General features: G+C 56.1%; 1 protein-coding gene across 3 annotated transcripts in view; it reads right to left on the reverse strand.

Annotated features, from left to right (window-relative positions):
• Window positions 1-26,341, reverse strand: part of PLXNA1 (plexin A1) — a 125,238-nt gene that overhangs the window by 17,474 nt on the left and 81,423 nt on the right. For all 3 annotated transcript variants that reach the window (XM_069812162.1, XM_069812160.1, XM_069812161.1), the window contains exons 11-24: window positions 23,948-24,044; window positions 23,384-23,574; window positions 19,643-19,794; window positions 19,170-19,290; window positions 18,687-18,823; window positions 17,971-18,138; window positions 17,005-17,098; window positions 16,275-16,514; window positions 15,952-16,095; window positions 14,969-15,203; window positions 13,453-13,595; window positions 9,993-10,249; window positions 5,556-5,622; window positions 401-547 (exon numbers count right to left, since the gene is read on the reverse strand). In XM_069812162.1, coding sequence (XP_069668263.1) covers window positions 401-547; window positions 5,556-5,622; window positions 9,993-10,249; window positions 13,453-13,595; window positions 14,969-15,203; window positions 15,952-16,095; window positions 16,275-16,514; window positions 17,005-17,098; window positions 17,971-18,138; window positions 18,687-18,823; window positions 19,170-19,290; window positions 19,643-19,794; window positions 23,384-23,574; window positions 23,948-24,044 — 2,193 coding nt within the window. The remainder of the gene's footprint in view (window positions 1-400; window positions 548-5,555; window positions 5,623-9,992; window positions 10,250-13,452; window positions 13,596-14,968; window positions 15,204-15,951; window positions 16,096-16,274; window positions 16,515-17,004; window positions 17,099-17,970; window positions 18,139-18,686; window positions 18,824-19,169; window positions 19,291-19,642; window positions 19,795-23,383; window positions 23,575-23,947; window positions 24,045-26,341) is intronic.

A 26,341-nucleotide genomic window follows, 5' to 3' on the forward strand; every position in this document is an offset into this window, starting at 1 on the left:
TCCATCTCCTGCAGTAATCTCAAGGCTCTAACTTTGATCCCCACCAAACACAAGCCGCTGGCTGCTCCAGGTAGCATGCGCTCAACAGCGTCTCTGGCCCCATACCTGTCAGGGCCATGGAGTTTGCTGGGAGAGGCATGGAGGGGGATTCAGTTCCCGTTTGGCTTTCTCAGCTCCATGGCAAGAGCAAACCTTGCCATGCAAAGGCCCCGTTTCTGACCTTAACTGGGATAGGCACCACACAGGCAGGGCAAGAGGCACCCCAGGGATGCCGGAGAGAAGAACAAGAGATATACCACTCTCTGCAAAGTACTTTGGGTGCCTCCAAGATCTTGTTAAATAGCTGGACCTAGCAGTCCTGGCAAGCACCGGTACCAGTGAGGTTTCCGCTTGCACTAACCAGCATTTTGTAGTCAATCTGCTGCCGGATAAGCTTGTCTTCACTGAGGGAGTAGCGAGCCTCTCCTGTGATGGCATCAATGGGTCCCTTCTCCATCTGCTGCTTGATGGCGCAGTAGAGCATGAAGAGCGGTTCCCCAGCACACTCCTGTGTGACAGGGGATGGAGGAGAGGGAGAGAGAGGGGTGAGAAGGTGCCAGGCACCAGCTCTGCCTTTCAAGAACCACCACTGTGGCCCTGCAGCACCAAGCCCCATATGCAGCTTTATAAAGAGTTTCCAGCCCTTGCTCAAGACTGCAAGGGGGTACATGGTAAAATTCATCCCGTGGAGGAACTCATTCTCTCCTTCTAAGCCCGCTGGAGGTTGCTCCCTTGTCTATCAACCCCTAGGGTCAGCTTCCCAGAGTTTCCAGACACTCCCTGGTGAATTCTGCTCATTCTACAGGCCAAAAACAAACTAAAAAGGTTAAATTCAGGGCTAGTGAGGAGCAAGTTGGGTCTGGGGACTTTGTGTATGGGATATAGCCTATCTTTTGAGCTGGCCCAGCCTAGAGATGCACGTGAGGACTGGACAGGACACGCTGCAGTGGGACAGCCTGGGGGCTCTTGCCCAGGTATCACAATGCGGTTCTGGCATCTGCCAGGAGCCCAGTCGCACATGACAGAAGGTCAAAGGAGTTCCTCCATGTGACAGCTGGGCACAGCTAGACAGATCCGCCGGGAAGGAAAAGCAAGAGAGCAACTCACTGACAACCCTACCCGGAGTCTCCAGCTGATGGGGGGGGGACCAGGCGATGAGGTTTCCTGCAGTTAAACCATTTGCCACCTATATGTTCCCAGTGCCAAACCCTATAGTCAAAGGCAGCTTTAGCCACCAGCCAGAGCCACATCAGCATCCATCTCATAGGTGGGAAGAAGGGAGAGGGAAACTGAACCAGACACTTCCCCCAGAGATGCTGGATGCTGGAACTGCAGTGACCCAGGAACAGTAAAAGATCTGGAGGCACCAACCAGCCTAGAGCCATGAGTTGGTGTAGGGGGGCTGGAAGTGGACACCCCTTTATCACCCAGGGCCCAAACCTCTCCCCTGAGCTGCATCCCAAGGAGCCCTTCCAGATACAGGCATTAGCCCTAAGGGAGAAAAAAGGGTAAAATGGGAGCAGAGGACAAGGAGAAGTCCCAGCAGATTTTACCCCACTAGCCCTCGCCCCTCCCTCCCAGCCGCCTCACAAATAAATTGTACTTTGGTGCAAAGTGCGACTGCTCTCCCTGTCACCATATGCTGTTAGCATCTCGTTAGCATCTGTGGTAATTAAAGAGACAGCTGCTAACGAGTAGGAACAGGCATACATCATCCCCAGACCTTCCGACAACACGCCTGTCTTTGAAATTATGTTTCATTTGCAAACTCGGCTTCATTAAGTCAGCTTGGAAAAGTGAGAGACCCAAGGTGGGTGCTACACTGTGCATTACCGGCTGCCCGGCAAGGCAAGAGTGCCAGGCTGTCTGCAAGGTGGTGAGACCCCGGTGGCTTCTATGGCATCCTGAGCCCACCCCTCCAGCCACGGTGGAAATACTCGAGTTGTTTCTTTTGGTTGCTTGTAAAAACTCCTCATAGAACTTCCAAGTCTGCAGAAGTGGTGTGGATGGAGGATAGCTTGGAGTGGGGCTCCTGCTCACATCTGGCACAGCTGCTTCCACCCCAGCCCACAGATTTCACCTTTCCCGCGAGGCATGGTTGCTGCCCCCCCCCCCCATCTGCAGTTCTGTGCCCACCTCTGGGGATCCCCCACTGAGAGAGGTGGCTTCAGCCCTTCCCACACTGGTGGCCTGGTTGCACTCCAGGCATCACAGCATCACCTCCGCTCCTTGGACACCGGCTGGGCTGATGGGGAATAAATCTCTTTTTGGATTCATGGTTTAGAGCTGGCCCTAAGGCCTCCCCGGGGGGATGGAGGCATCAGTGGTCGTGGTGACGGATACATCACTCCTCCAGCACCATGCAGGCTTTTGGGGGCTCCTGCATGCCCCAGGATCCTGGTGTCCTTCTGACCTGTCGGGCACACTAATGTCAACCAAAACAGCCCCTCTGCCCTGTCGCCCTGACTCTGTGCATCCTCCACCTTGCAGCCTGGCTTCCCCACCTGTTCCAAATGTGGGTCCTACCCTTAAAATCCAAAACCTCACTCCCAACCTCACTGTCCCCACTGGCTCTTGAGGACCGGGGCCGAGATGCTGATGTGCGTCACAGCTCACTGAGCCACAACAGATGAGGACAGTTTAGGGCTCATCCCTGACAGAGACCACCAAAATGAACAGGGACTGCAGAAACCGGTGCCGGGCAGTTGCCCCGAGATGAGCTCCACTGAGTGAGAAACACGAGGGGACTGCTGAGATGGGGCCGGTTGGCTCCGCGAGTTGATGGAGGGCAGCCTGCCTCCCAAATGCGGCCATGCCTACGCTGCCAGCCCCGATGCAGTTTGCTCACTGCTGGGAGCCTGAGCGAGGGGGGCTCTGGGGGGGCTCTCCATGCGAGGCGAGCTGGAGGAGGGTGGCTGCAAACACCCCCGTGCATGCACGCATCGGTACATTGGGAGCAGGCTGAGGCGAGCCAGCTAACACTCAAACTGTCTTATTGACTAGATCTAGCTCATCAGGCACCTAATATCGTGCATTTTTCAGCACTTGTCTCGATTTATCCCCCTCCCTTTCCCTGGGGTGTCTCATTAAGAGTCTGATAAATGCTACTACAGGGTCCCTGTGAAAGCGCCAGTCCTGGCTGGTTCCCCACGCTGCTGGCCCTGGGCAGGGGGGGCTGTCCTGTCCCTGTCTCCGTCCCTCGCCCCAGCATATCACGGCCACGCGATATGGCCCTGCTCAGGGCAGGTTTGCTGAGACCCGATCTGGCAGCTGGGCACAGGTCCGCCTGCCTCATTTACATGCACAATTACCGCGGTTTGGTGCAGTTTCCCTGCTGGCTGTCTACTGTGATACCTCTCCACCTACTCCACAGGTTTCTCCTGCCGGGAGACAGGCGGAAACAGCCCCGTGGCTCTCCTCTGGTGGGACCAACCCAGGAGGGGCCATGAGTGCATCCTCAAGTCTCTTCCAGTCTAACTCAAGTGACCCAAGCGATGGAGTTTCAACCACTTCCCCAGGGAGATGATCCCCAGCATAACAAATCTCACAGCCAGGGGATTTATCCAGGCACTCCACATTTGTTCCTCCTGTAATGGTGCATCTAGATCAGACTTTTCTCTCCTGCTGCTACCACCCAGAGACAGGAGGTGTTTGCCCCCACCAAAGCCATGGCGTAGCCAAGGACTTTATAAAAAGGCATTGCCCTGGTCCCATCCCCACATCTCTCTCTTCTGCTACTGCTTATTCTCAGACCTGCCCCGCACTGGTGATGCACCCACAAGCCTCTCCAAAGGGGGATGGGGCTGTACAAGGACAGATGCAGGACAGTGGTGGCACATGAGCAGATCCAAAGCAGCTTCTGAACAAGGTGAACATGCCCCTGAACAAGGTGTCACCTGCCCACATGGCCCAGCCCAGCCGGGGACAGGCCAAGGGCGTTAAGTCACACACATGAACGCAACGTCCCCAAACGCTGCTGTGGGCATTCAAAGGCTGTGCACTGTGCTTTGCTTGGCCAAAGCACAATCCCATCCACTTCAGGGAGCCCTGAAGGAGTCTATCCACAGCAAGAGCTACTCCTGCCTGTCCCATTGACCCCGCAGAGCCCAAAGAGCCATCTGCCAGTGTCCTACCTGATCCCACCAGGCACATCCTACCTGATCCCACTGGGCACTGCCAGTGCCGGGGTGGAGGGTGACCCCACTGAGCAAAGACCCGGCACAAAGAAGCGGCAGGAGGTTTGACATCTCCCCACAATCGGCACAACTCTTCTCCCCTCCCACCCCTGGAAAGCAATCTCCACCACACACTACAGCTAGATTTTTATAGATACAGGCTATCCCTCAACAGAGGCAAAAAGCCAAGTGCATGTAAGTGATATTATAAATCACCTCTCGTTGACGATCACTTGAGTTCTGCACAGACTCCTGCTCGCTCTCATCTCTCGGTTGGAAATGGTTCAAACCCTCTTTATCTTAATGAGGGATGAAATCCCACAAAAACGGCTGTGTGCCACCCAGCCTCCTGCACTGACACCAGGCAGGATCCCAAGAAACAGCTCTGTTGACTGACAAACCCACAGTGGGACCAGAGACACCATTCACCCGACCAGTGTCACGCCAAAGCAGCAGCAGGACCAACCCGGGGCTCCATGGGCTGGAGCTGCAGCTGTGTAACCTGTACAGCCGCTGGTGCAGCTCTAGCAGCTGGAAGCACCAGTGCTGACGGAATAAATGTTCTCTATATGGGTTGGATGAACCAGCAGTAAAAAGAGCCCTTACGCTTTGGCATCCTCTTCTGCTGCCCCGATGAAATTGGGAAAAAGGCAAATTCAAGTTAACGGGCTCTGCACCCTCGTGCACACGTGGTGGAGAGAGCTGTGTTCCCAGCTGCCAACAGGCCCCATGGGGCATCCATCCCCACCAGGACACTTTTTGGAGGGGAAGCAGCAGCAGAAGTGGAGATGCCTGGGGAAACAATTCCACTACCGTGGAGCCTCAGTGTCAAAGAGATGAAGGAAAAGCAGCGGCATTAAATGAAGAGTGCAGCACATCAAAATACAGCTCAAACAGGCAGAAATATGTCTACAGACAGTCATGTCTACAGAAGGACCAGCTCCTGGGGCTTCTTCCTCCCAAGTTACACAAGCAGAGGCAAGAAGGGAGGAATGTGGACCACTCCATAGGGATTCAAGACTCAGCTGAGTTGCTTCAGATTTATCCTTTCTCCAGGTACCGTTTTTAGGAAGTTCTCAAACCCACTACACATTAAGCAATCCTGGTCTGGATTTCATTTCTCAACCTCAGCTACTTCCCCAAAAGGAGACTCAGAATCACTAATCACATCTCAGAAACCCAGGATGGGAACAGAGGCCTGGGAAGCGATCTCTGCTCCGGAAGGGAGCGGGAGCGCTCAGGAGCACATCAGCCCAGGCTTTGGGTAAAACACTGCCCGTCCCAGCAAGGCGGGAACCACCTCCCTGACCACGCAGGGTTGCCATCCCTTCTCAAACTCACCTTCAGAAACTTGTACAGCAGAAACGTGAACCAATTCGTCAGCATCTTCTCTGCCACTGACTCCGTTCTGTAGGGAAGGCAGATAGCAAAGCCGTCAGCAGAGGATATTAAAGGTCTCTGATCTCGCTCATTGCCACCTCAGCCTTGGACTGTGGTTAAATTATTTTTGGCTTTAAAAGGTCACATGTGGAAAGGCAGGAGCCTCGAAGCAAAGGGGCACAAGCAGACAGCAAAAGCTCTAGTGGAAAGCCTGCCCATCCGCAAGGCTGAGCCACAGCAGCCCCCCAGGAGGGAGAAGCAAATTGGTCTCCAGCATATTTAGAGAACTGGAGAGAGCTGAGCACGACCTTGTCCCATGGGGAGTCTCACCCAGGGGACGACCAGCTTTCTGCTTCTCCCTGGTACCTTCTACTTCATTGAAGTTTGCTTCTTCCATCATGTCCCACTGGAACCGGGCAGCTCCCTCCACAGAAGGATTGTATGAGATACCTAAGTCAGGTAAAAATGTCACCAAACTTACCTCAAGCTCCCCAGTTAAAGCACAACCTGAAGGGAAAAGCTGAAGTTGCCAGGCAAAGTCAGATCCTGGCCCAAATTCCCACAACAGGAGCACCTCCTCTCACATCACCGTGTGCCTGATGTAGCTGGAAGCCCCTCTCCCCACCTGGGAGCTGCTGCTGACTTCTGCTCCTGCAATGCACTCAATACCGCTATTGCCCTGACCCAGGCCCACCACTACTGGGTGACATGGGACTTCTCTGCAACTCCCAAAGTAGCCCTTGATCTCTACAGCCTCAAAGCCCACAGTAAAGCAAGACAATCACCACTAATACTGGAGGGATAAAGAGTTTTCCCCAGCAGCCTGTGCAAGGTCTGCTCAGAAGAACTGCTGGAGGAGAGGACGCCTGGTTCTTGGCACTCAGCAGTGGTGACGGTGAAGACTCAGGAGGCCACACTCTGCACCCTCGCTTCTCTCTGTGCCCCTGCCCTTGGGCCTGGATCCGGGTGGCTCTCGGGCAGGGATGCAGAGCCCCGCAATGCAGAGAGGGCACCGGTCCAGTGGCACGTGGCCTTGGTTAAAGCCACTGTTGGATTTAGGACTGGAGACTTTGATCCCAATATGGTTTTGGTCAAACTTATCCCCAGTACTAATTCAGCCAAAAACAAGGGGATTAAAGGAGAAAGGAGTAAGAGCAGTGGATGGAAGGTTGAGCTGTTTTCCAGGTACCTTCGGAGCACAGTGCAAAGACACTGTGCCAGGCTTGGGATTTAACCCTTCCCTGCCTGCATGGTGGAAATCCTGGGTCTCTGTGTGTCTCCCCGGAGTGGGGTGGTGATGTAGGAGTTTGCAATGAACAGTGCTGCAACCACCTGCTCCAAAAGGAGTTTACAAATGGAGCCGTGCCTCTCAGCTTTTAGAGATGCAGTTGAAGGAAGCAGCCAAAACTGCCTTGAGAAAACCTATATACTGCCCCTAGTTCCCTAAAGCCAAATCCAGAGGCCACCATGCTCCAAAGCAGCATGGCAGGGAAGGTCCAGGGGAGTTGCCTGTGTCTGTCTGGGACCATCACCGCACAGCATGTGCGCAAGAGGGAGAGTAGGATCCCACAGGATGGGTGTGAGACATGGTGGGTCCGAATAGGATGTGGGGACCTCAGGGTGGTGGTTCTGCAGCCAGGACATGCTGCACCAGCAGAGGAGAGGGATAGCCTGGCATGGAGGGAGCCGAGGGTAACACAGGACCCAGGTGAACCATGCAGCCCTACAAGGGCAGCTTAACGTGCCTGTCTCTGCACCACAGCCTGGTCTCACTGCCACAAGATTAAAATTCCCCTTAACACATCCACTTATTTTAAAGTGGCTTTCGCTTCCTTTAAAGTAAAAATGCCATCCAGCCCCTCGACCCTCTCTGGTTAGGCTTCTTCAGCTTATCCACCCATTAATCATCAGATCAGCCACTTGCAAACGCAGATGCTCCTGAAAGCACAAGCAATACTAATAACCTCAGGGACATGGCTGCATTCATGTTGCACCACAGGAACGGATACAAATGGGTTGACTCAAGAAACAAAACCCAGAAGGAACCTGAACCTCAGAGCCACCAGAAGGAGTTCCACTGCCCGACGGCAATGCAATGCCCAGCAGATGGGCCAGGAGCAGTTCCTGATGGCCAGATGGCTGGGGTAGGAAATTCACTCTCCCAGAGTTTATTCAAGCTGACTCAGGGTCGTATAGTCCCTTCCAAGGCTTGCTCTCGTGCTAATGGGGCTTAGCCCTTTTTACCCTCCCTAGAATAGCACAGCCCTCCTTAAACCATTAGGGATGGTAATACCTGAGCCTGCAGGGGAGGGAAGCCTTCCTGCGCCTGCTGGGTTAAGATTAATGCATCAAGAGAAAAAAAAGGGAGAAGGAAAGGGACATGGGGAAGAAGCCAAGGGAGGGGTGGACTGAAGCTATTCAGCAGACATCCTCCCCGGCCCCAGACCAGGTCCTTTGCTGACAACCCTGTAACACTCGTCTGAAGTGCCACTACCCGAGCTCCTGTGGATGTTTGTCTTTATCTGAAATAGAGCCAGATGCCACAGCAATGGGGGGATTATCCAGTAACAAAATAATAAATAACAGCTCTCCCCAGTTAGATTACTGTTAATCCAGTTGCCCTGGGCGGTAAGCACACTCTCACGCCCAACAGCAGGGCTAATCAAAAGGATAGAGAAGCACAGCCCTCAGCACCACTCGGTCCACACCGTGGCTGCGGGAAGAACAAAGTCTCTTCATTGAATATCACTCAGGGAAGCACAAGCAAGGTACTGGCCAGGGGACTTCATCCCTGTCCTAAGCCTCCTGCAGCTCCACCTGCGATGGGCCCTCAAGCTCCGTGGCTCGGCACCGACAGTCCTCGGGCTGCCGGCTCTTGCCGCACTGGCGCAGGCTGGGTTCTGCCCCTGTGTCACTCCCACAGCTCAGCCATTGCAGCTGCTGGCCTCCCCGCACTGCCTTTTATTTATATTTTATTGATTTACTTCATTCCGGAGTTTTGCTCCAATGGCAGCGGCTTTATGATGCTCTGAGAGACCCAGGAGCTAGAAGTGCAGTTTAAATATTTCAGTGAAGCCTGGTGTTGTGGAGGGACAGCAAGAAGGGAAGAGCCTAAGGATGCACTCGGGGAACAGAGATGGGGTACAGGGGTCAGCACCTCCAAGACCCAGGTACCCCTCTCCCGGCCAGCCACAGGTCTGCACTGCACCCCCTCTCTGGCACATTGCTAATGAGGTGCTTTGAGAAATTAAGGGCACCCTTGAAATGTGATGAATGAAGCAGAGAAAGTAAGAAAGCAATGTGCCTAAAGAGACCGGCCGAGGGAAGGTAGCAGGGATGTAACTGGGACAAGCTCGCATCTGTGCCTTCTCCAGGCGTCTCCCCAGGGCCAGGCACACAAAACCCAACAGGGTTTGCCTGGTCTGGCCATGCCACAAACATTGGTTGATGTTTGAAAGATGCTCTGGTTTTCTTGAGCCTTTCTGCTGACTTGCAAGCCCCGTGGCTCTCAGCCGTCCCTGCATATCCACTGGAAGCTGGTGGCACGGGGCTGATGGAGACGGACATGGGGAGGCACGGTATGGCGTGCGAAGGGAGAAGATGGCTCAGAGGGCCTCAAGCTGGGCTGGTAGAGCTTATTAATTGTTTTTGTTCAGCACTTGGTGTATCTTTCAATATTCATCAGCCCGTGATGAAGGAGAGCTCAGAGCTATCGTTAAATATTGATGGGCCAGGCAGACTCACGGCAGGGCTTGGCAGGCTGCCTCCTGCTCACGCTCCCCCCCCAGCCCCGGCGAGACTCCCAGCTTGCGAAGATCCGCTTGGCTTTCCCAGGAAAACCCCCACGTGCCTGGAAAGGTGGGCAAGCCCCGAGGAAGCAGCAAGGAAGGGAGGAATCCTGCCTGCTGCCAGCCCATGGAGGCACCCATGCAGCAAGGCAGCCTCCAGGCAAGGCAAGAGCTGCCCCACGTGCTGAGAGGTGTGGGGGACCGCCTGGTCACCTGGAAAAGGGAAGGCGGGTGGAAGCATCGCTGCAGAGATACACAACAGCGCCTGACACCAGCATGCATCCTCCCTGCACCAGCCTACGCAGCCGGCAGCTGCCAAGCATCTTGCTCCCTCCTTCCCAGACAACATGAACCTGCATGGGCCAAACCAGAGCAAGAACATCCCATGGGCGACTCCTGAGTTGGCTGGGTCCAGGCAGTCCCACATCCCTCTCATACTTACACGCAGACAGGCAAGAAAACGCTTGACCACAGACCCAGTGCCGACACTGCCACAGCCAACACCAAAGCCATCACTGATGGCATCCCTAAAGGACACCAGCTTGTGTCCACATGCTCAGAAGAGACTGGGCACTGTCCCACAGCTCTGACCTCTTGGATGGACACTCACCTCCGCAAAAGCAGCTTGGGGTGGTTCTTACTCTCCAGGTTCTTCTCAATGAGGTCGGAGAGGAGCTGCTTCAGCACCCCCGTGGCGTACTCCATCTCGCCCTGCAGCGCTGTCATGATGAGGGAGGCCACGTTGCCACGGTCCCGCATGGAGAAGCTCCGCTGAGCCTCCAGAGTGCGGATGAAGGTCAGCAAGAAATGCTTCTTGTTCAGGAGCTGCCCAAAGAGGGTCAAGGACTTCTCCACATTTGCCTGGACCTGCAAGGATAGAGCAAAGCTGGGAGATGGGCTCGAGCGGGAGGGCAATGAGAAGGTGGTTGGGCTGCACAAGATCCTGAATTCACCCTCATCCCCCAAGAGGAAAGGATGAAAAAGGGTCAAAAAGCAGCTGGATTTGCTCTCTCCTTACTACCAAACTTCCTCTTTGGTGATCAGCCTGAGTTCCCTCCAGAAATATTATCTGGTTTGCAATATCTCAGCATAGGGTTAACACAGTCTCGGGTCATCAATGTATATATATACACACGCTTCCATACAGACTCTCTCACGCATGTGCAGGCACATACACGCACTTCCCTCTCAAAACCAAACTCTTTTTCTCTCCCAAACACACACACAAATTACCATTTTCAATTTCAGCTAACAAGCAGCTCAATTCCCACCCAAGACACCGCAACACACGTTTTGGGTATCGCACAGAAAGCAAATAAAGCCATAACCCTGAGCTCCGCTGGCAGCAAACCTGCCTGGTTTTGGGGGGCTGCATTTCAGACAGGGAAGCAAACAGCAGAAACTTGGGTATGCCCCGCTCCTGACCACAGCCTGAAATATTGCCTTTCCTCTTGAGACATTTGAAGGTGTATTTCTGGCCACACCTAGCTGTGTAGGACTCAGCAGGGACTAGGCTGAGATGCTTTCATTCCTGCGCTGCCGTCGTCAGCCCAGCTCTGGTCAGCCCTGACCACATTTCTTATCAGAAATGAACATTTCTACAACACAAACGTTTTCCCATTAGAAAAGATGGTTTCCTCTGAATAAAAGCCTTGCTGTGGTAAAACGTCAATTTTAATGATTTTTTTTCCCCCCCTTGTCTTCCTGATTGGGAGAATAAGTGAAAAATTTCATTTCATGTTGATATTTGGAGACAAAACAACACTTTTCATTTCAAAACACCAACTCAAAATGAAGAACAGGGTTTTGACACATCAAATCATTTCACTTCAATCAAAACTTTGGATCTGTGCTCTTCAGTTCAGCAAAACTCCTTGTGGCTGTAACTTCCTCCCCCCAAACGCTCTTTGCCACTGGACAAAAACCCCGTTTCCCACCCAGTCCTTGTCAGTTCTGCGATACAAGCCCCCAGGTGCCACTGTCACCCTCATCACCCAGGCGAGCGGGGACATCTGCCCCAGAGCATCCCAGAAGGGCGATGGGGGAGTGGCAAACCCTCTCTGCCCCTGTCTTCGGGGTACCTCTTGCAGGCACCACGCAAGCAAGCACGTGGCTCAATTTCCCTTAATGCAAGTCAGAGGATAACATCCTGCTAGGAATAGAAATGCTTTAAATTATGTTTTCCTGGAGTCCCTCCCTCCAGCCTACGTGGGGACCTTGATGCAATGATGCTGGTAACTCAGGCAGATGCCTGAGGTTCAGCAGCATCAGCTGCTCCCTATGGGGACACAAGATGCCAGTTGATTCCTCAGCATGCGAAGACCCGAGAGCCAGCTGGAGCACAGCAGCTGCGCTGGAGACCTACCAGACCCACCAGTAAAACTGGGGCAGAGGGAGACGTGCTGCATCCCCACTCCTGTGTGCTGCTGGTGCTTTTGCAGCCAGGCAAAGGAGACCATGGGACGAGAGACTTTCTCCCTTCAGTGGAGAAGGAGGATCTCTAATAAGATGAGAAATGGGTCCTGCCCAACAGTGACCATCCCACTGGAGCCTTGGCAGGGAGCACGGGAGGACATGAAACTCCCATCACAAGCAGCGTGGCAATGCCTGAGCCCCCCCATGCCTGTCGCCTCCCTGGGCCCCCATGTTTAACTTGCTGATCATTAGCAGAAATAAATGAACAATACTGAATTAAATATTTAATCAGACTTAAATTCGCACAAAGCAAAAAACCTCCCCCCCCAAAACCTAAAGAGAAAGGGAGCTGGTACCGACTGCCTGATGCTCACTGCGGATTAGCGTGTGCGTGAGCAAGTGCCGTTTCCTCCCGTCACTTGCAATAGCTAATGTTACACTCTGAGTAAAAAGACAAATAAAAGCAAACCTGATTAAATTATATGACGCTTACACAACTGTAGTTGCTTTATTTAATCTCTTTGGGGGATTTTTTTTTTTTTTTTTTTTTTTGCTCCTTTGCAACTTTAACCCCTTATTTCCCAGGCCAGGCTGAGCTGGCGTGCTCTCTGCAGTGGGATGTTTTGAATTAGGAGCTGGAAGCAGATGAACTCCCACCCAGCCTGCCATGGCCAAAGCAAAATTCCTCCTCCGATACCCTTTTTGATACCCTTTCCACCCCACTCTCTTCAGGGAAAATCCTTAAGAGCGAGAGCAGAGGTGAGAGGAGAGCCAGGCGTTTGCACAGACAGGAAGGGCTGTGCCCCAGGGAGGGCTACGTTCATGCCTGCTGCGGCTCTGAGCATCCGGAAACCCGAGCTGCAAGGGGAAATCCATGGAAACGGGGTCCCCGCCGCCCTCCAGAGCTGGGATTAGGGACCAGGGAAAGAGAGCAGGCAGAGGGCCAGGGCCCCGTGCTGTAGCCATGCTGGCGTACAACACCAGCACGTGCACTTGCAGTTGGTAAGAGCTTGTTGTGTTGTAATTAGTGACCGTGCATCTTGCACCAGGGCCAATTACTTCGCCTAAATACATTGTGAAGCCCACGTCGACATTAATTACCGTGCCGGGTCAGCAGCGAGGGGAAGCTAAGGTCAGCTCCCCTCCTTTCTCTAATCAAGAGTGGCCTCGGCAGCCCAGCAAACGAGAAGCCAATTGCTGTGCGATTGCACGCACTAAATTAAACAGACTTGGGGAGGCCGGGAGAGCAGAGGGAGCTGGTTTGGGGAGCAGGGAAAGGATGCCAAGGATGGGTTCTGCATGGGGAAACGGAGCCAAGCAAGCAGGCGATGTTGGACAAGCCTGCTAGAAACGAGCGGCCGGTCAGGCATCAAACAAACCCAATTGAATAAAGCAAGTGCTGTAGAAAATGACAGCAGCAATGATATTAATATAAATATTGATATTAATGTCAGAGAGCACAGTAACCATTCGGCAGCCATTCCACATTTGCGTCGGCTGCCACGCAGCGAGATGCTCTTTGCCGCACCGGGCCGGGCCAGCCTCTGACCAAGACACCTCTCCAGCCCTACGCTTGGGGCACGGGGACTCACGCAGGGGATTATGCAGAGGCACATCCCCATCGTGAAACACTACAGAGACAGACAGAACCACACCTCCATCTCCTTCAGCACTGGGTGGTCTTCTATCCCTGGGAAGAGAACCCGCATGGCGTAGGTACGGTAATCCAGAAAGGGGATGCCAGCCCCGTCCAGGTCGTTGGTCAGCTCGTTAATGTCAGTCTGTAGCTCAGCGAAGGCTGGGGTGGGAAAAGCAGAATTAAGCAACACGTTCCAGAGTCCCAGCATGCAGCATCAGCACCCAGCCTCCACCACACCCCCCAGCACCCCATGGGTGGGACCCCCAGGCGTAAATCCGCTCTGCATCCCTCCCCGTAGCAGGCTGTGATCGCTGTCCCCATCTCACAGATGGAGAAACTGAGCTGCGGAGGGTGGGGAAGACTTCCCCAGAATAATTCAAGTGGCAGATTTGGGAACAGGACAGCTGGGTACAGGGGGGCTCAAATCCCCCCTGCTTAGCACTCGCAGCCTCCCAGGGATGCTGCAGGCAGCAGGGAACAGCAAGGCTTGAACAAAGCCAGAGCTTCTGGGGGAAAACGTTAGCCTAAACCACAAGAATGTCCTCATTTCTTTTTGACCTAAATACTACTCGAAAGAAGAGCTTGAACACACCCACCCCAGCACCTCCCAATCCGAGCAGAGGCAGCGTCGACTCCCAGGGGAATGTGATGCTGGGGAGGGAGGGGGGGGGGGTCCTGAACCTTTAATTGCACCTACAGGGAAAAGCTGACGGGAGAGGAGTCCTGGAGATGCACCAGGGAAAGGGGTTGCGGGGGGGAGAAAACCCTCAGAAAAATCAAATTAACGGCACTTTAAAGGGAGCTGAAAGCCAGGCAGAGGACTGCAGGCTCGTCAGCCTGATGAGAAAAAAACAAACCGTCAGCTTGAAAGGCGTGCTATCTTATCTGTAACTAGTGGGACTAGAAAAGAGAAAAGGCAAGGAAGAGATTGTGCCTTTTAATTAAAAGCAGATCCTTTTATCTGCCAGCTGTGGAAGACAAGACACCATCCCCTCCACCAGCTCCCTCCCCTCTCCCTGTCACCAGTGCCATCCACAGGCATGTGTAGCGATGGGGATTTGGGGGAGCAAAGGGTTTTTCTTTCTTTCCCCTTTTTATTATCTTGTTTTCGGTGCCTACTCCATCTGCAGCACCCAGACTGGTTGTGGCTGTGGCTGGCAGGGTTGGGGCCTCGGGAGCCAGCTCAGGGGGATAATGGGCAATTAGGTTTTATCAGCAGGATCATACAAGGAATTCTGTCCAATTTCACAGCATCCGTCCGTCACATAATGAGAGACCGACTGCGTGCTCACAGGCAGCCCTCGCTACCCTCCTTGCTCTCTTTTCTCCTGTTTGGAGAAACGGAGGGGTATTTCTTAACTGGAAAAATCCCCAAATCCCACCCAAAATGAGTTTGCTTTCTCTGACAAAGCAGCTTTGCCCACTCCAATTCCCTCTCTGGAAGGCAGCAGGGAAAGGGTGGGAGCATGCTAAGCCTCGGGACGGTACAAGACCCTCCAAGACCCCCACGTTCACAGCACAGGGTCCCTCACCCTCTTTGCATTCCAGGGCCACCCTGGACTCCAGGTTGTCCATTTGCAGCTGGAGGCGTTTCAGGGTCCGGTCAGCATCCCGGGACTTGCGCTTGTAGGCGATGAGGACAATGATGATGATGAGGAGGAGCAGACCACCCCCACCGCCAATCCCGATGATGGCAGGCAGGGTGAGCAGGCTGTCCGAGTAGATCTGCAGCGTCCCTGGGGAGAACTCAAACCCTCCAGCCTTGATCTGCACCACGGTGGGAGAAAAAATGGACCTGGTGTCAGGGAGCATGTACCCAGGGCAGCCCTCCCCATCATGCCCACCGTGCTGGGAACTGGGGCATGACTCCCAGCCCGGGAGAGGAAGGATACAGAAAAACACAGGGATGGCAGGAGCTGGTCCGGAGCAGTACGGTGCGCTTTAATGGGATGCAGGACACACGCTGCCAACACGCGCGCAGAGCAGGCAGAGTTTGATGTCTCATTCAGACAACATTACAGTAACAGATGGGATGTGAAGCAAGTTCCCCCACGGGTGGGGAGCCTGGGGGGGCCGTGCTGGGTCCCTTTCAACCTGGCGGGGTCCTGAAGCACGAGCACCGCTCCGCTACAACCCCACAAACAAAGGAGCCTTCCTTACGGCGTGAGCCAGCACCGGAGGGAAGGGGTGGGAACTGCCCCCCGCCTTGGCACTGGCTGTGCCTTGGCACCCAGCAGGGGAGGGAGGTTGCTGGCAGGGCCAGCCGGGGCCACCCAGGGCACAGGAACGCCTGGCTGAGCGTGCCAGGGAGGGGACAAAGTATTTGGTCCTAGCAAATTAGGGAGAGCAATGCCCAGGGAACAGGAAGATAGCTCCTGGGGATGCTCCTGCACGTGCACTGGCTATCCGGTCCTCAGCTGAGGATGAGCACACAGCAGGGCCAGTGCCAGGATAAAGAATGAACCCCTGTGACACATGGGACATGAGAAGCAAAGGTACCGGTGTCAGCATTTACCGTGACTTTGTGCTGGCCGGTGAGGTTGGGGGACTCGCAGAGGAGCTGGGTCTCCGAGACGGTCAGGGTGCAGGGAGTGTCTCCGATCAGCACCGTGTAGTTCAGGCGGGAGTTACCAGCAGCTGGCGGGAGCAGGTTCCTGCCCTTTGAGGGAACAAGGAATGAGATTGTCAGTTCTCGTGCAATGGGGAATGCTTTAAAAAAAACAACATAAAGCAAGTTGTGCTCTCGCAGTGTAGGACTTAGCCCCAGGAGAGACAAAAAGCCACCTCCACAGAGGGACATGTCCCTATCCCTCTGCCCCCAGGGGCACACTGCCTTACCTTGAGGATGAGGGGAGAGCTGGGCTTCAGCTCCAGCATCCCCGTGGGGCTAAGCGGCTCGAAGACAGGGTCCGGATAGTAGACGAAGTTGGTGGTGTTGATGATTAACAGGGCCTGGACGTTATCCATGATGAAGCCGATCTCATCTGGGCGGTCACCGACCTCCGGAGGGCTCTGCACAGGGTTGTCGATGGAGGGCGCGTAGCAGACCATGGTGGTGTCATTGTAGACAGTGCAGTTCTGCAGGAGGCACGGACCGAGGTCAGACCCAGCTCCCGACAGGGAGGTCAGGATCAGACCCCATAAGAATCTCCTGCAAGCAGTGGCTCTGGACAGGAGGTTTAGGCTTGGGATGTCCTGTCCTGTGCTGTTACATCAACAGGTGCCACATCCCGCCCTGGGGCAGAGAGACTCCTGTCTTCAATGGATGTGCGAGGGGTGGCAGGTGGGAGCTCGCTGGGGATGGGCTCTTCCTGTCACTATCCTGCAGACATCCCACAAACCTCCCACCAGTTTTGCACACACTCAGATCTCAGTCCTCTCCTGGCAGCATCTGGCCAGAGGCTTTGTAGGGAGATCAGTGCCTCTGTTTGGGTGGCAGCCCCTGGACCTCAGTCCTCCCATGTCATCACACCTGATGAGCAAGGGATGCGCTTTCTGCCCTGCGTTGCAGAGGGATGGCATCCCTCCTCCTTGTGCTCTGCCCCCAGCCCCAACCAGCACCACTTACGTTCTCTCTTTCAGAGCTGCAGTACTTGGCCCGGATCCTGGGCTCTTTGATGGTGGCCAGGTTGGTGCCGGTCACGGTCAGCAGCGTCCCACCGCTATGGAGACAATGGGTTAAGAAAGGCAGCTTGGCACAGGGTCCCCACTTCTGGGAGGGCAGCACCCATCCTCACCAGCCAGATGCCCATCTGCCCCAGCCTGGGTGAGCCACAATGCCCCCAGGACCTCGTATCCCATCCAAATGTCACCATGGCTGGCAGGATCCAGCATGTACCACTGCCAAATCATCTCAGCTGACCCAGGGGCCAACTAGAGATATAAAACCTGATAATTAACACTAACATCCCACCCTGTGTCTGGGTTTGGGGTCTGAAGGCAGCTCCCAAGCGAAAGGAGACCAGGTGTCCGCAATGGAAAAGCATCCCAAGGAGGAGGTCCTTTCTGCTACCCCCTTCTCCACCACGCAGGCAGCGGGTGGCAGGGCAGGCTGAGCCCTGCTGGGTTTTCTCCACGGCTTGGTGTTAAAAACCCTGCGGTCCTGGAAAGCTCGGCCATACCCCTGGGGAGCTCGCTCCTCATCAACACCCTGGGGAAGGTTTCCCTTGGCACTAGCTCTTAATGGATTCCTTCGCCTCCTCTCCAGCCAATTCAAACCTTTTAGAAAAATATGTAAACATTTCAAAAAATCCCCCGATGGGAAATATTTTAATTTTATTTGCCGCCGCCAAATGTCAAGCTGAAATTACGCAGATCCAAAGCACTCTTTGCTCTTGCCCCCTGCCAGGCTAAGCACTGCAGGCCAGGAGTTAGCAGGGCCTCGGTGCCAAGCCATTGCTCACACTCCTCTCACCACATCTCTGGAGCACGGCCCGGCGGCTATCACAGCAGTACTGAGACGTACCCATCAGGGAGCAGGGGGACCCATGCGGAAAACAGCCCCCCACACGTCCCAGAAGCTCCAACAATTCACCTGTTGATGCTCCACTCGGGATCGATCTTCTGGATGGTGGGGTCCTCCGTGTAGTTGTACTTCACCTCCGGGTTGCTCAGCTCTGCCCGGTTGATGTTGATGAGGATGGGAGAGCCGCCGGGGGTGTGACCAGGGGGGGTCCTGCACCGGATCTCGCGGGCGCTTCTCCTGGGGCAGAAACGCGCAACCCGTCAGTGCCCGGGCAGCGGGGAGGCGAGGGCGGCCGGAGGCGGCCGATGCTGCCCATGAGGCCCCTGCCTTTCTCCCCTTCTGAAACTGCCGGGGCGGGGGTGAAGAGAAAAAGGAGGAAAAAAAAGAAAATAAAACCAAGAACTGAAACAAAAGGCAGCCGGGAAAGGCTGAGCAGCTCCTGAGCGTTCCCATCGCGCGGCTGCTGCAAACAGCAGCGATTAGGGCTGATAACCAGTAATTACCGCAGGAAAATATTTAAAGAGCCGCTCCATTATCATCCCTAATCTAAAAATTATCCACTTCATGCCTCAGGGCTTTGTGCTTTTAGAGAAAAATCTGCTCTTCCTGCAGCCTCTGACACACAGAGGTTTTGGGGGGAGACGCCTCCGGCCGCCCATGGGGTTTGGCTCCCGGGATCCCTCCTGGCTCCCCAGCAGGGGCTCCTGGCTGCTGCTCTACCAGGGGGTCCCGCTGCCTCCGGAGGTGCCCGGTGCCCATCCTCCACCACCCTCTGTGCCCCTCACCACGAAAAAGCACAAGGCCGTCCTCCAATGGTCACAGAGACGTTGCTGCCGGCATTGAGGTGGCTGCCTTCGATGGCGATCCAGGTGCCGCCAGAGAGAGGACCCCGGGCTGGGACCACGCGGGAGAAAGTGGGAGTCTGCCAAAGGAAAAGAGTATCCCTGGTGTCAGACAGGCTGGGGACCGAAACCCGTGTCCCCAGGCAGCCCCGAGCAGGTGACAGGGCCACAGAGGAGAGGGACATGTGGGACAGTGGCAGGGCATGGTGCTAAGGGCTGGCAGTGCCAGCAGGACCGCGGGGAGGCAGAGCAGTGGCCGTCTTGGAGAAATTCAACCAGCGTGACCCAATGCCTGCCCAGAGCATCCCCACCTGCCCCCCGGGGAAATGACAGCCGATTTTCCGACTCGCCTGGAAAACCACCCAAAACTGCCCGGCATCACCTCCCTCCCATGGTGCCAGACTTGTCCCCGAGAACGGGACTTACCACGAAGGTGAAGCTCTTGGGGGACGTGGCCCTGTAGCTGGGTGAGCAGTCACGGATGCACACTTCTACCCGCGCCTCATGGACCTTGCTCGGGCTGGCATCTCCGATTTCACACACGATCCTAAGGGATGCGGGGAAGAAGCTCTCAGTGTCCCAGCACCGAGACGCTCCCTGTGCCTTGGTGGGAACCAGCTTCAGGAATGGACAGATCTGATACCAAGTAAAGGTCTCAGGTGCCAGCAGGTTCATGAGAAACCAAGGTGGTGGCTGTTGGCACTGCCAGCCCTGGGGGAGCTCCCCCAAAGCCTTTGGGCTCCTCCCAGAGCAACCACAACCATCAGGTACTTCTCTCCCAGTTCAGCCCAGTCACCTCCCTCTCTTCCGCAGCCATGGGCAGCATTTGAACACCAGCACCCCCGTCCCCAACCTAGCAAGGTGATCTGGAGCACGCCTACCCCTCACCAGGCACTTACTGCTCAGCGCTGATGTACTCGCTCTCGATGGGGATGCACATCACTTTGCCGACTCGAACGCCCCAGCGAACATCTTCAAACTTCAGGCCCAGGTTCTCACCGGTGATGGTCAGACGGGTTCCCCCTTGCCTGGGGCCGGTCTCAGGGGACAGCTAGGAGAGAGCACGGCCCGTCAGCCAAGGGAGAAGAGCCGCAGGGACACCTCGCTCAGGCAGGCTGCAGCCCGGGCAGCCGCAGGGTGTGTGTTACTCCCCTAAGAGCAGCGAGGAGCAGATGGGTGATGATAAATGCCAGCGCATCTGTAAGGAGCCCACAGAGTGGGAAAGACCTCCCGAATGACAGCCGCAGCCACAAATCCCCCCAGGAACAAGCCAGGAGATGCCAGATGTGTCCAAGCAGAGGGTTGGGATTTGGACACCCTGCTACAGACAGAGCTACCTCGCAGGTGACAAGGACATGGATGGGGAGGAGACAGGGCAGCGTCAGCCACAGCTCCAGCTGAGCCGATGAGGAAGCACGTGGATCTGCCTGGCTTTTGGCCAGGTCCCACATACCGAGGGATGAGGTGCCCATGTCCAAGATCTCCTCAAAGGACAAAGCATCTCTAACAGGTCCCTGCACGACAGGTGTGGGGGAAAAGTATTTCTCTCTGCTGGCAAACCCTGTGCTGAGGCCGGCTAGGAAGGGAGGGGACCTCACCCCGGTGCTGTGCCTCATTTACCAGGATGATGCCCAATAAAGTGAGCAGGTGTGGCCTGACAGACGGCGGTGGGATGAGGGATGAACGGAGGCGCGGGCCCACCGCTGCCTCCAACCAGGCAATTACAGGCAGTTTTACATCAGCGCCCGCCAGCCCCAGGGCCCAGCACCCACCTGCAGCACTAACTGGGATGAATGGCAGGGCTGTGCGCCCTGGCTGGGACCGGGTTGGGTCCCCGGTGATACTGAGACAGAGCAGGGGAAAAGGCAGCTGCAGGCGGCCCGTGAGGGAGAGAGTAATGTAGGCTGGGTCAGTCCAGGAGGATGGTGCATCCTGACCCAGGAAAAGGGACCATTTTGTTGCAGGTGCTTCCCTCCTCTGCTCACACTCCTGCGGCACTGGCAGAGATCCCCCTCTAGCACCGGGAGGCATCTCTGCCAACACTAAGCCCAGCGCCTGGACAGGCTCAAGCTACAGCCATGCTCACGCTGCGACCAAGCACGTGCGAGCTCTTTGCATTCCTGGCAAATCTCGGCGGCTCCAACCCTGGGGCCTGAGCCAGCTGGAGTCTCCTCCTCCTCCTCCTTTTCCTCCTCCTGGTGCAGGGCTCGCTCCTGCACATCACCCGCGCAGTGAGGAAAGGCGGGCGAGTGGAGGGTGGGAAACGTGCAGCAGCGGACATTGGCCATATCCCCAGCCCCTATGGACCACACGGAGCCAGGGGCTGTTTCTGCACAGCCCTGCCGCAGCCATCGCCTCTGGGGTTAACGGCCGTTCTCTGGATTCACACGGGGCTGATCACCTTCAGCACACACGAATGGGGGCAGTCGGTCCACCCTGCACACAGGCAGCCTGCGGGACTTGTCCCAGGACAGCGTCAGAGCTGGGACCAGTGCCTGGGACCCCAACTCCCGCCGAGGCAGCCACGACTCACAATTTACACGGCAACAAAACCCTCCAGGGCTGTGGGGAACTGCTGTTTGCCTAAACCCAGCTCAACCCCTGCCCAAGTCTGGGATCGGAGCTTGTTATGGCAGCTGCAGCCAGCATCACGTTCGGTCTTCCCCCTAAATCGAGTTCCGCTGGGGCAGCTGGCAAGAAGCAGCTGTTTGTTTGGTGTTTCTGAATGAGTGTTAAAAGCTGCTCCGGCATGTTCGATTCCTCCTCCTCTGCAGCAAAGCTGACAAGGGCCACACGTTCGGGGAGAAATGAGTCCGGGAATGAAATGACATTGTTGGCCACCCAGTGCAGGGAGGTCATGGCTAAACAAGGTGTGCGGGAGGAGGGAGCTGACGAGAAGAGCAGGGGCTGCTCGAGCCTCCCCTTTCCCCCCTCCACCTCCAAACCCCTGGCCCTGACAAACACAGCCACTTTTCTGCTAATTTGTTACACAGGGTCCTTTTACATCAACAAGCAAAGGGCTCTGGTGGGCACAAGCACTGGGCTCACGGTTCCCCATTCCCAGGGGAAGGGATATCGCTCTGAGGGTCACAGCCAGCACTGGGCAGGACCCCACAGAGGTTTGGAGGGGCCTCGTCCCCAACACCGAGCAACAGGTAAGTGATTCTTCGCTCCAAGGGTGAAGAATCATGGTCACCTCCCAGCCCAGTCCCACCACCCATGAAGACACCTGCACCCCAGTAGGCTGGGCAGGAAGGAGGCTCCAGGTTCTCCTGAAATCACTGTAGGAGACTCTTTTCCCGCACCACCCCATGCTGCCCTCTCTGCACCTGGCTGCTCTCTGGACCATTTCCAAGCCTGCGCACAGCCCGGGGTGTGGGACAGGGGTTGTGGGAAGCAGCAGGCAGGCTGCCGGAGGAGCACCACACCGATAGCTACACACATCCACACCGACCACCAGCTCCCAGAGCGCTAACACAGAGCAGCGCCAAGGTCAAGCCCACCTGCTAACAGATCTGTTTCTGCTGCACCTGCAATTACTGCAAAATTTCATCGTGATTCAGGGCAGAAGAGCTGCTACCAAGGCTGGAGACCACCAGGTGCTGGGAAGCTGCTGTGAGCAGTGTGTGCGCGGATGCCTGCAGCCCTAGCCATGCAAGCACAAGAGGACAGGGCACAGCCTACAGCGAGGCCACCCCAGGCACGACCCAACCACTTCAGTCTCCAGTCCCACCATCCCCAGCGGTCCAGCTTTGGAAGTTCAGCCTGAGCACGGTGGGAAGCCATCAGGGATGGGGAGCCCTGCAGCCCCCCACACAACAGCCGACCTCCTTGTGGGGATACAGGCTCTGGCGCTCGACCCCACTCCCCCAGGAATGGATCCCTTCTCCTGCCAGCACTCTGCCAGCCCCAGGCAACTCTTTCCACGCAGTACTTCTCACAGGCAGGGCTCTTTGCAGGCAGGGACATGCCCAGTGAGGGGGCAGCCCCTCTCCCCGCATGGCTGCCGCCCAGCACACTGCAGTAGTGGTACCCTGCAAGAGGCACGGGGAAAAGGCATGACTCTCATTTCCAGCTTCCATCAGATAAGACACTGAAACCCAAACAGATCAGATCCTGTGCTAAGACTCCAGTAATTAACACTGGCAAGGCCCGGCCAGCTGCAGCTAAACAGAAGGTATCCAGCAGAAATATCCACCAGTCCCAACTCGTGCACTTGGAGCCCAGCCTGACAGGCACGTGAACATCAATATACACAATCTTATTAAGCAAAGGTCATAAAAGCTGTCAGGGAAGGGGGATGATGATGAACTACTGGCCCCGGCGAGCATGGCAATACGAGGAGGAGCAACCTAGAGCCACAGCTTTCCCAGGATCCTCCAGTCACGTGCAGGAGTGGTAGGAATCTTGGAGACGGGCCAGAAAGCCCAGTGCACAGGGGTGGTGGACAGAGGATTTCAGCCTTGGAAATGAAAGTGGCGACAAGGGATGCTCAGTCCTAAACACGGAGTAGATCCAGCTGCTGTGAAGTGCCACCAGAGAGCCCCATCCCCACCCCCATCTCCGACCCCATCCCCATCTTCTATCTCCCATCCCAGTCCCCTGGCATCGGACATCACCGCCCATCCGTCCCCGTGTACCTTGGTGATCTTGGGGTCGGTGCAGCGGCTGTTGCCGCTGCTGGCATGCATCCAGCTGCTCTCGTAGGCCAGGCAGTGCTGCCGCAGCGAGCAGCGCCTTTCCGACACGCACCAGCCGCACTCGAAGCGTGGGTCGGCTTTGAGGCACAGACCGCAGCTCTCCCGCAGGGCTGAGCACTTGTACAGGTGGGCTGCAACGGCAGGAGGAGCGCAGGGGTCAGCACGGCTCCCCCAGCCCATGGGCACAGGGTTTTGGGGAGAAGGGCACCTGCTCTCGCCCCCTCCCACTGCGTGCATGCCAGCAGCTCCCGGGGGGACAAACCCCCATGGACAAGAGGCACCAGCACCCTGGACTCAACAGCAAGGCAGAGCTTTGGGCTTTCTCCCAAAGCTTCCTGGAGAAAAGCCTCTTGTTTAGACACCCGTCTGATTGATGCAGCCGGAGCATCGCTCCCTCCCCCAAGGCACTGGTGCAAACCACGGTCAGGGACGGGGAGAGGGGTGGGCTGGAGGCTGTGGGGGGCACCGGGCTACTTTCCCACCCCCATCCCATCCCTCACTCACCCTGGATGTTCTGGGGGTTGTCGATGACGAAGTTCCCATTCCAGACCACAGACAAGTTGACCGGCAGGTCACTGATGTCATTCCCTTCATAGAAATACTGCAGGAGAGGACAGAAGGAGGCAGAGCCCATTAATCGGTGATGCGAAATGTCCCGGTGAGGGGCACGGAGAGGCGTATGACCCAGTTACGTGGATGTCTCCCATCAACCCAGAAGAGAGGGATAGGAGCCTGGTTCAGACTCGCTGGCTAGGAACAGACAGGTCTAACAGCCACTGGTCAAAGCACAGGCAAACCAGTAGGCTAGACTGGCAAAAAAAGATAAATTAGCAAAACAGAGTTTTTCTAAATAGACCCAAAACCCATTAACCCAAAGGTCTGAAGCTGCTGCTGCTGGGAGAGGAGGAAACAGATGGTGTCTCTGTGGCTCACACATACTTCTCCCCGCCAGGCACCCGAGCCCACCCCCACGTCCTCCCCACTCCAGGGACGCTCAGTTGGATGTTTGGGATCACACTCATCATTAGTGAAGCTCAGGGAGGACAGGCTGGGCACATGGCAGAAGCAGATTTGGTAGAGGCGGCCCCAACACCTGGTGGGAGGATGTCCCCCGCGGTCCCCTCCAGCCCCATCACCCATAACACAATGACATAAAGCTGCAGCCACACGGCCGTGGGTGGGACAGAGCCAGGCACCAGCCTGCTGCCACGCCAGCCCTTGGAAAGATCTCAGGAGAGCAACCCTCCCTTCCGCACACCACCTCCGTCCCGCACCCCCAGCGGCCCCACTCCCAGCCCCACACCGTGCTCAGCCGTCGGCTGTACCCCACTCCAGGACTGGCACCACCACCCTGCTCCCCCGAGCTCCCACGTAGGGAGGTGACACTGGGGGATCCTGCCCCCCAGCTCTCGGGGGCCCCAAACTCAGGCCCCAGCACCCGCGGCTGTCCGGACATACTCACCTCCATTGCTCCTTCCAGCCTGGCCAGTGCCTCCTCCCCATCCAAACCCCTCTCCCCTGCCTCGACACCCGAGCCCCAGTCCCAGCAGCCCCATCAGTATTCCCTGCACAGCCCCTGCATGCAGGCAGAGAGGTTTAATCGATACGGAGGCAGGAAGGCAGTCGGAACCGTCCCTGACAGCTAATGACCTCCTTCGGCAAGAGATTCCCCGCTCCTCGCCCGAGAAAATGACAGGCGTGTCAGGAGAGATTAAATGAATGATTCATGGGTTGCTGGAGTTTGTTAGGGAGCGGCGGATGCGCCGGCAGCGGCTCACCCGGCCATGGCCCTGCCACCACCTCCAGCCAGCCCAAGCGTCACCTTTCACAGCCCCGGTGCCGCACCTGGAGGAGGTGGCCTCAGCACCTCCGCCAGCACTGCCCCAGCTGCTGCCCCACGGAGCACACTTGTCCCCTGCCGGCACCAGGGACAACTCCGGTGGGTCTGCTCTGCTCAACGCCCTCCACAGGAGGCAGGGACACAGCCCACGAAGGAAGCCAGTGCGCGCAGGTGGCTGTGGGAAGCAAGAGATGCTTGGGTCCTTCTCACCTCGCCATCAAAGCTGGTCCCTTCCATGCTGAGTCTCTCCCAACCAGACAGCATCACCAGCCACAGTCCAGCATCAGACATGGCACCAAAACACCCGATGTGAGACATGGCTATAGCAACGCACCCCTCCCTCAACCCTACGAGGTGCAAACGAGAGGCCAAGCCTGGCTCTCGGTTACACCTCCACAGCTTTTGGCTAGTGGTCCTATGTCCAGCAGCTACCCCACCCAAACTGCAAACTCAACCCTTTCTTGAGCACCCAACAGCTCCACCGCCATCTCCCCTCTACAGGAGGAGCCCCATCTCCCCCCACCACGCAGACTCTCAGACATGGCACCTCTCTCGATGTTTGCTCAGAGGACCTTCAGCCACATCTCCACCACGCACCATCTACAACCAGAGCCTCTCGGCAACATTCCCGTCATCAGGCCTGGGAAGATGGAGCCAGAACCAGGCTGGGAGTCCAGATTTGTTCACCTTCCCCTATCCTACAGCCACTCAGGGAAATCCCCAACAGGACCATGATGAGGAGCCGTCCAGACCCACAGCAGCAAGCAGAGACCATCCCCTGGCAGCAGGAGGGAGCACGTGCTGGGGAGGGCGGTGGCGGCGCCGGAGCAGAATTTAGCTGTGACGAGCCACGTGGCAGCGTAAGTGAAATTGGCATTTTCAATTTGTACTCTGACATGTCTCATTTGGGGCTCTGGCATCTTGGGAAGGCATCCAGCCTGCAGCTGTCCAAAACACTTATTTGCATCTCTCTGCCCCGGCTGCTTTTGAAAATTAGTTCTTCTGGGAGGTGGGTTGGAGGAAGAAGAATAGGGGGGAGAGGGAGGGAGAGCATTAAC

Source organism: Haliaeetus albicilla, chromosome 24 (assembly GCF_947461875.1).
Source record: "Haliaeetus albicilla chromosome 24, bHalAlb1.1, whole genome shotgun sequence".
NCBI lineage: Eukaryota > Metazoa > Chordata > Aves > Accipitriformes > Accipitridae > Haliaeetus > Haliaeetus albicilla.